Source organism: Neophocaena asiaeorientalis, unplaced genomic scaffold (assembly GCF_003031525.2).
Source record: "Neophocaena asiaeorientalis asiaeorientalis breed wild unplaced genomic scaffold, Neophocaena_asiaeorientalis_V1.1 scaffold240, whole genome shotgun sequence".
NCBI classification, from domain to species: domain Eukaryota; kingdom Metazoa; phylum Chordata; class Mammalia; order Artiodactyla; family Phocoenidae; genus Neophocaena; species Neophocaena asiaeorientalis.
The window spans coordinates 3,054,092-3,063,382 of NW_020185331.1; the positions used below are offsets into that span (position 1 = coordinate 3,054,092).

Consider the following 9,291-nt stretch of genomic DNA (forward strand, 5'->3'; position numbering starts at 1 on the left):
CTTTGGAGTCAGAGACTGGGGGTCCCTCTGTCTGCTCTGCCACTTACCAAGCGGGGTGAATTGTCTTGACCCCTCTCAGGAAAATCTCATTTTCTTTGTTTGTACGATGGCTGGAACGCAACCTACCTCATAGGCTTATTGAGGGAGTCACATGACATCTGTGAGCATTTGATAACCCAGGTACTGTTCACGTGCTGGGTGAACTGGATAATCTCTGTTTGCTTCCCTGAGAATGGATGTGAGATTCTCCATAGGCAGGACACTCTTTGTAGGGTGGTGAAAGAAGCAGAGGTTGGAGGGAGGAAAGCTGGGAAATTTTAGGCAAAATCAATGATGACAGAAATGAAAAGCTCACATCCTGTGAGATGAATCCAAAAAGGGTGAGCATTCTTGATTTCTCCAGCTTCATCAGACCCTGGCAAGAAGTCATGTGTCCTTGGAGGAGGAAGGTCTTTTTCAGGAAGTGAAAACTCTTGAGTGGCTTCTACACTGTCTTGCGGTGTGAAGGGCAGGCTAATGATGCTTAGTGTTATCTGGAACATGGAGAGGTCAGAAATTTGATTGTAAAGATTTTTTTATCTTAGATACTTTCCAAGAAGGAAACAGGCATAAGAGTCAATTTTCTGTTGGACCCCCCCCATTGTAAAATATGTATCATATTTATTTGTACACGTGCTAGAATTATTCAAATTTAGTTAAATACATTTTACTGGGAAAGTCAGTTTTCATAAATTACGTCAATCTACATACTATTCAGTTCTCTACAAAGCCCCGACATACCTCCCTGTCATCAGCTCACACCTAATTTCCCTCCACCTCCAGCTTCTTCTCTACCTTTTTAAAAATCATGAAATCAGACAGGGTACACTGAACCTTCCTGTGATGATTTCTTTCTAACCTTACATTTGGATTCTTTATGCCATTGTTTCCCATGCCTAATCAAAAGAACTCACTTGGAACATTTGTTAAAATGCAGATTCCTGAAACCCATTCCCTGAATCTCCTGGGGAAGAGTCCAGGAATTTTTTGCATGAATTTGTGTATTTTTAACAATTGCCACCAGATGATTCTTAAGATTTGGCAAGTTTGGGAGACATTGCTCTTCTAGTATCTTTTAAAATGCAATTTATTTTCTAAAATCCAATTTAAAAGACTTTAGGAACACATGGCATAGTCAAATTGAGACACCTCCTAAGAATGCAGCCCTACCAACTCAAGCCCTCTGAGAATGTTCTAGGAACACCTAGGTTGCTGGGTAAGGTAAGGAAGTGGATACCTTTCAGTGACACCTCTTTCTCTGGTTCTGTTGCCCTCCAGGTGGCTTGCAGTTCGTCTGGAGCTGATTGGGAACCTGATCGTCTTCTTTTCATCCTTGATGATGGTTATTTATAGAGATACCCTGAGTGGGGACACTGTGGGCTTTGTTCTCTCCAATGCACTCAGTGTGAGTCTGAAGGTTGGGAGTTTGGTTGAATTAATGCATTATTCTTAAATGGAGTCTCGGGTATACCGTGGAGTCTGTGCTCTTGATTCCTTTCTAGATCCAGAGGGACCAGGGGAGACTGAGGTTCAAACCCTAGCTCCATCTCTTACTAATTGTGTAACCCATGGACGGGCTCCTTTCCCTTTCTAAGTAGGTACCAGTGTCATCTGGGTAACTGGACATAAATTGTGTTGCCCTGGGTAGTTAAGGAAGCGATCTCAGATGATTATCTAATAGTTTCCTGTCTCTTTGCTTGATTATAATCAAAAGAGAAAATAAGTGTTTCTATTATAATGCAGCAGTAACCAGAAAGTCTTCTGAACAAGTAACTTCTATGTTTATTTTGTTAAATCACAGAATAATTGGAGTTAATTTTAATAAAGAATATAGAGTCTAATAGAACTATATAATGCATCCCCTGTTTGACTAAGAGATAGATATCAGACGTTATTTCCTACCACTCAGCCATTTTGCTACCACTGGCACTATGGTAAATGTTTAATGAATGATACTCATTTAATGAGTCATTTGGCCATCTTTTGTGGACTCTTTCTGAACTAATATACTGGGGGTCTGCACAGTTACCAGCAGGCTCTATATGGTGCTATTTTCAGTTGGCGTTAATAAGGCCCAAGGTGATCATGGCGGGACACCCAAAAGGACTCTGTCATTTACCATGAATCACAGGGTTCCTTGTCCCACTGCCCTTTCATCCCCTCATTTCTAGGCTTATTAACCTACGACAGATGGGGCAAAGAGTTGGAGAAATATTATACTGAACCAAAATAAAAACATTCAAATATCAACAATTCATATGGTCCAGGCTTCACCAAGTGGTTACTTGTAGTCCCCAGCCTCCTGTGCTCTCCCTCTCTCTAACCACCATGTGCTCTACAAAGATTCCCTGTGTGTATGTACCAGGACTACATTTTTGCCTGAAAAAGCTTGCATGTGAGCAGCTTGCCTCTGAGTAACCCACGGATTCCCTGGACTCTGGCCCAGATCATGACAGTCATCTTCCTAGTGGTTAGATGTTATCTCTGTAATGGCAGGAAGGCACCTGGAGTTTATTGGGGTAACAGAGGACAGGGGTCCATGTGGATGTCCCACCTTGAGGGCTGGGTTCTCAATGGAGCTGTTGTTGAGAGCAGAGGTGGCAGCTATTTGGAAGGCCTTCTCCTACCCTGTGTCTTTCCTTATGCTTTCCCCATTGGTAGAATGCCACCCCTAACCCCTAAGGGCTTACAGGCAGGAGACCCACGGCCAGCCTCTCCAGCCTCAGCTTTGGCCCTAGGCCACTCCAAGCTAGTAGTGCCTTTCCTGTGAGCACCACACAGTTGAGCACTTAATTGTCCTCCCACCATTCAATGCACCGGCCTCATTCCCTCCCCCAAGGAGGTGTGGATTGTCTCTTATACTTCTCCTTGCTCCTTGCTCGTAGAGCCCGCATAGTGCTGGGTGCAGAGTAGGCACTAGATTGACCTTGTGGTTTAACTGGTTGGGTTGGTTTCTGAGCCTGAGATGATCCTTAGTCTTCCAGTTTTTCTGTAGATCACACAAACCCTGAACTGGCTAGTGAGGATGACGTCAGAAATAGAGACCAACATTGTGGCTGTTGAGCGAATAAATGAGTACATAAACGTGGAAAATGAGGTAAGGAGGAATCAGAAGCAGCCAGGGACAAGGCCAAAAAAAAAAAGCCACCGCTTTGAGAGTGCATCTTCACCTTATCTAGAGATTTCACATGGGGTCATAAAGGTTCTCTGGAAGTTTCCCTTGCTCTAACTGAAAGAACCTAATTTCTTGAAACCTAAAATAGGTAATGGTTTGGGAGAAGTCAGGTCTTGGGATGCACCAAGTTAAATGGTGGCTTCATTCTGGAGATGCACAGAACAACCTCGTGGGATAGGGTTTCTTTAATTGAATAAGGTAGGACCCTTCTGGAAGTACCAGTCTAGTTCAGTCTATTCAATGCAGATGCTCACGGGTGGCTGGCACACTGCTACCCTGTTCTGTGACATGAGTCCTGTGGGGACTGTTGAGCGAGTTGTCACTGTGTAAAGCACTTTTCCTCCTGTCGCCTTGCCAGGCACCATGGGTGACTGATAAGAGGCCTCCAGAAGGTTGGCCCAGCAAAGGGGAGATCCAGTTTAGCAACTACCAAGTACGGTATCGGCCTGAGCTGGATCTGGTACTGAAGGGGATCACTTGTGACATTAAGAGCACTGAGAAGGTAGGTGGAGCTGAAGAAAGGCCTGGGTGAGTCCTTGTGAACATAGAGGTGGAGAGCAGTGGACTCTGGGCTTTCATTAATCTGGTGGAAGTGAGAGGGTTGGGGCGCTTCCTCTGCCCTGGGGAGGTGTAGGGACACAGCGCCACCACCAGAGGGCAGGATATCCACACAGGATCAAACAGACTTAAGCCTGTAAGGGCTCTCTTGCTCAGCCCTCCCCTATCTCCCTGTCTGCACCCTCTCCTCCTGTGGCTGACTGGGCTCATTTCCTGTAAGCGCCAAGGCTTGTAGAGGGGAAGTCAGGAGGAAGCACCGGCCTGGGGAAGGAACTGGTGGGAACAGCTGTGTGCAGGTTTGTCCCTGCAGAGAGAATGGCCTAGTTCTCCCTCTGGTCTGCAAAGTCCTGGTATGGTTTTCTTGTTCTCTGAGGACTTGGGGTCTGATGCAGGGCCAAAAATATGTCTGGGTACTGATGCTCAGGTCCAGGTCAGGGTCTGCTTCTCAGACCTGATGGCAGACCCAATCCTTCCCTTCTCCTCACTTTTAACAAGGATTTTTTAAAAATCTATAATTTCCAAGAATAACTGCAACAGATGTGTACATTTCCAGCAGTCAATGTAGATCTCAGCAAGCAACAAGTTAGGAGGTAGGATGGGAAAGCCATCCTTTTCTGACATCCAGGTACATTTTTCCCCACCAAAACCAAAATCAGTTTAACATCTTAGAGATGAAGTAGCCAGTCACTGTCTTTTTCCACCTGTGATTATGAATGTCCCTGGCTAAATTGTTGCCCTCAATAATCACATGGTGAACTAACATGCCAAGGAACTGTATTTACAGATTGGCGTGGTGGGCAGGACAGGAGCTGGGAAATCATCCTTGACAAACAGCCTTTTCAGAATCCTAGAGGCTGCAGGAGGCCAGATCACCATTGATGGGGTAGATATTGCTTCCATTGGGCTCCACGACCTCCGAGAGAAACTGACCATCATCCCCCAGGTAAGCTGTAGGACGTACTGTCACATGTAGCTTGTTATACAGGAAACATGTGCATGTTCTTCTTGATGTGTGTTCATTTGGTGGCGTCATTTCTGCTGTCTACCTGGGATACCTAAGCTAGTTCCCTAAGACACATTGCTTCCAGAACTTACAGAAATAAGTTTTACATTTTTTTGGTAATATGCTTGTGTGACTGTCAGTATCTAACCAGTAGGTGGCAGCAACACAGCAGAAGTCAAATGGAGCAGATGATTATTTAGCATTTCTATAGCCCATCAAGGTTCGCAGGACCTTTGCAATCAGCATTAGCAGTTTTGCTGCTGAAGCTTGAAACTATTAAGCTTTGTACTCCCCATCTGATATGGTTAAAAGAGAGTGGAGGGAATTTGTGGCAATGTTTTGCCAATAAGCGGAATGGTTAGTGCATCAGCAAGAAAGTCTTCCCTGCAGCTTCCTCTCCAGACCCTTCCAAACAAGGACTGCCCTGGAGGCTCTTGGGGTATGTGGGTCCTCATCAGAACCTGTCCTCTGCTTGCTGCAGCCAAGTCTCTGGGGTGGCTTTGGTCTGTCTGGCGTTTGCTCCCTTTGTTGCACTCTTTTCACCAGCCTCTTCAAGAGCGTAAGAAATTCTTCTCTTGTAACTGTATGACCCCTTCCCCTGCCTGCCCCGATCCCTCCACCTCCAAACCATGAGTTTTCATTTGGGGGTGTGGGACGTTCCTCTCATCTTTTTAAGGGATGCTAAGGCAAATTTGGAAATCCATAAATGAACTTCAGAATGAAAAACAACAACAAAACCAAGGACTCCTCTTAATGCTGTGTTTAGCTCCCCGTGTTTAGCTCAAAGCCTGCAGCGGGGAAATCTTGGAGAAGCTGGACCACTAACTAACCAGCTTTCCATCTCAGACCAGTTCTGCTCACTTTCTTGGCCACAAGGAATTACTGGTTCCTTTTCTTTTATAAAAGAAAATTTAAATATATATATGTGTATATGTATGTATGTATATATATATATAAAAGCCAGATGTTTGTTTTATTAAAAATTTTAAAAATTTTATTTTTGGCTGCATTGCTGCACAGGGGCTTTCTCTAATTGTGGTGAGCGGGGGCTACTCTTCGTTGCGGTGTGTGGGCTTCTCATTGCGGTGGCTTCTCTTGTGGAGCACGGGCTCTAGGTGCGTGGGCTGCAGTAGTTGGTGGCTCGCGGTCTCAGTAGTTGTGGCTCGCGGGGTCTAGAGCGCAGGCTCAGTAGTTGTGCCACATGGGCTTAGTTGCTCTGCAGCATGTGGGATCTTCCCGGACCAGGGCTCGAACCCATGTCCCCTGCATTGGCAGGCGGATTCTTAACCACTGCACCACCAGGGAAGTCCCTACTTGTTCCTTTTCTAACATTAGCCCCACTAACTCCCTCGTCCCTTGACTTGCAGGATCCCATCCTGTTCTCTGGGAGCCTGAGGATGAATCTAGACCCTTTCAACAACTACTCAGACGAGGAGATCTGGAAGGCCTTGGAGCTTGCTCACCTCAAGTCTTTCGTGGACGGCCTGCAAGCTGGGTTGTCCTACGAAGTGACAGAAGGCGGTGACAACCTGAGGTAATGTTTCATAACCCACTTCCCCCACAGGCTGTGGAGGAGGCGAGGGGACCACTACTTTTGTTACTCATGCATGGTGGTGCCTGGCATCAAAGAATTTTCACTCTCCAGGTCTAATTCCTAATGCGTAAAACGAACCTGTTGTGAAGATTAAAATAGACGTGAATGTGCCTGGAAACTCTTGAAAACCTTTGTCAGTAAACATACCCTCACAGGACATTACAAACATGAGCTTGCAGATCCCACCGTTGTGCGGGGTTTTCAGCTGCACTCTGCACTCAGGCTGAAAACAATCCCTATGCCTGGTCCAGCCCCAGAGAGTCTGATGTAATTGGTACGTGGCATTGCTGGAGATGGGAGTTCTAAAGGATCCCCAGGGGTTGTTACAGGCACCTCAGTTTGAGAAGCCCTGATCTAAGGAGCACGTGGATGATGGAGATGTGCTGTCCGCAGGGTCCTTGGAACACCATAGACCAGCACAAAGACTCTTTTGGCTTCACAGTTCTTGTTATCTTTTCAAAGTGTTTCCTCATATGTTGACACTTCACATTTTCTGTCAGTTAACAAGTTGGCCTGGCATTTTCCCTACAACCACCTCTTTTCTCCCTCCACACACTGATGGTCAGCTCTCAGTCAAAGCTGGTGGCTCAGGGGCCGGCCTTGCTGCAGCCCTGGTGCCTTCAGAGTGGTGGGCAGGGCATGCACCATTAGCAGCTGGAGCTCAGAAGGGAAGGCTCAGTAGCTCAATTAATGGACCCGCTGCTCTGGCTTCACCTGGGAGCTTGTTATAAATGCAGAACCTCAGGCTCTATCCTACTACTCAGAATCCGCCCTTTAGCAAGAGTCCCAGGTAATCTGTGTGCACATTACAGCATGAGATGCACGGCCTAGAAGGTTGAGTCTTAAGTAGGCTGCACGCTAGAATCACTCAGGAAACTTAAAGTCCCAGTGCCCAGGCTGTACCCCAGACCGGTTGACTCAGGGTCCCAGGTGATTTCAGTGTGTAGCCCCAGGGAACACTTGTGAGCCTTGGTAGAGAACACCAGCATGTTTGTTTTCCCTCAGCGACAGATCTAGGAACTAGCAGGACTGAAGTAGGTCTTCAGGCCTATTAAAAAGGCCATTCAAACATTCAGTCAACATATATTGAGCACCTACTGGAAATACAGAGGAAAATGCCACAGACCCATCCATGCCCTCCTAGCACTTACAGTGTGATGGAGAAGACACACTTCGTGTGAGTAAATTCTGTGCAGTAAATGCTGCAGGTGTGCAGGGCCATGTGGGCAGGATGTGATAGGGGCCTGAGAACAGAATCACACCATCCTCTGTGAATGCTGGGAGAAACTTACCTGGCATTACCAGCGCCTTGATTTCAGATCTGGTGGGCTGATGAAACCTAAAATTCTCTAATCAGAGACTGGAGATCAGTTAGCTTCGGGAGAGTCAGCAGCTGAAAGCCAAATTGATGCCTTAGCAACAGCCTGTTACTATGAAGTCCAACTGAACGAGGTGGGAGTTGGGAAGCGTTAAGTAAATAGTTTTTCAGTGTCTCTGTTCTGACGTTACAGAGAAAAACTGCAAGTTCATCTTGGGTGACTTCTCATCTCCTGCATAAATTTTCTTACAGAGAATTACAGAACTTTAGCCACCCCCTGTTTAATACGTTCCCTAATGGCCACAGCAGGAAAGAGCAATTCCAAATTCACGAATATTTCCTCCACATCATTTCCCAAATGTTCTTTATGTAAATAAGAAGTCCAGCCTTCATTACTGGCTTTTAGCAATTTAAAGTGATTTGCATTTTACAGGCATATTCGAATTCCACAAACGTTGCATCTCCCACCAAGACATCATGTTCATTAGATAGCAACGGTTTCTAATCAAGGGAGAAGGCCCTGAACAAATAATTAGCCTTGAGACTAGAATTACACATTAAAATAACAAATGAATTTGCTAAGGCCACTAAGAAATGCCACTGGGGCATTCTCATGCGGTTTCACCCTATACTAATGGTGTCAGGTCAAATACTGCTGAAGTCGGGTACTGAGATATCACTGTAGCTAAATGCAAAGCACTATTCCAGGGTTAGTGTTTTCCAAACTTGTTAAACACGAAAATCTCCTGGGGTGTATTCAAAATACAGGTTCCTAGGCTCCTCCCCATTCTGACTTGAGAGCAGGGCCCAGAAATAGGAATTTTTAAATTAAGTACCTGTGGTGGGTCTTCCAATTAATTGAGAAAGTTTGGCAAACACTGCCCTTGGTAACAATAAACAGCTAGTGGAAGAGGCTAAGGCATTCTAGGGGAATTTGGAAGTGTGGATTTTGAAAGTCTGATCTGGAACATGAAATCTGCCCCTCCAAGCCCCAACCCAGGTTATTCCTTGGTCCTTAGGGGCTAATGCTTTGTTTCTTCCACTGGCTGCAGCATAGGGCAAAGGCAGCTACTGTGCCTGGCCAGGGCTCTGCTTCAGAAATCCAAGATTCTGATCATGGACGAGGCCACTGCTGCGGTGGATCTAGAGACAGATCGCCTCATCCAGACAACCATCCAAACTGAGTTCTCCCACTGCACGACCATCACCATTGCCCACAGGCTACACACCATCATGGACAGTGACAAGTGAGTCGGGGGACAGAGCTTGATAGCCACAGCTTAACCCGTTGTCAGTCTCTTTACAGGTTTAACTACCATCATTTTATTGATGAAAATATGGAGGCTGAGAGATTGCAAGTAATTTGCCCAAAATTATACATCAAGCTAATGAAGGCCAACAGGGTTAAGGGAACTGTCTTGAAGGTAAAATGGGAAACTGTGTAACTATTAACTGAGTATGGCGGGTGGAGGAGGCCCAAGCCAGGAGTGATATATATTGCTCCATAGACCTTCCCAACTAAGCTGGGTCTCAGCTGCTCTGCCTGTAAACAGAAGCTTTCTGTTCCTTCTAACTGACAATCTGATAATTCAAAATGGGGGGGG

The 9,291-nt window shown here is 45.9% G+C and overlaps 1 protein-coding gene across 3 annotated transcripts in view; it reads left to right on the plus strand.

The window, feature by feature from the left end:
- Positions 1–9,291, plus strand: part of ABCC2 (ATP binding cassette subfamily C member 2) — a 59,537-nt gene that overhangs the window by 48,579 nt on the left and 1,667 nt on the right. For 2 of the 3 annotated variants that reach the window (XM_024735027.1, XM_024735028.1), the window contains exons 26-31: positions 1,318–1,444; positions 3,035–3,136; positions 3,573–3,716; positions 4,557–4,715; positions 6,143–6,309; positions 8,740–8,934. In XM_024735027.1, the coding sequence (XP_024590795.1) occupies positions 1,318–1,444; positions 3,035–3,136; positions 3,573–3,716; positions 4,557–4,715; positions 6,143–6,309; positions 8,740–8,934 (894 nt within the window). Of the gene's footprint in view, positions 1–1,317; positions 1,445–3,023; positions 3,137–3,572; positions 3,717–4,556; positions 4,716–6,142; positions 6,310–8,739; positions 8,935–9,291 lie in introns of those variants that run through there. The other variant, XR_003001806.1, reaches the window with a different exon arrangement.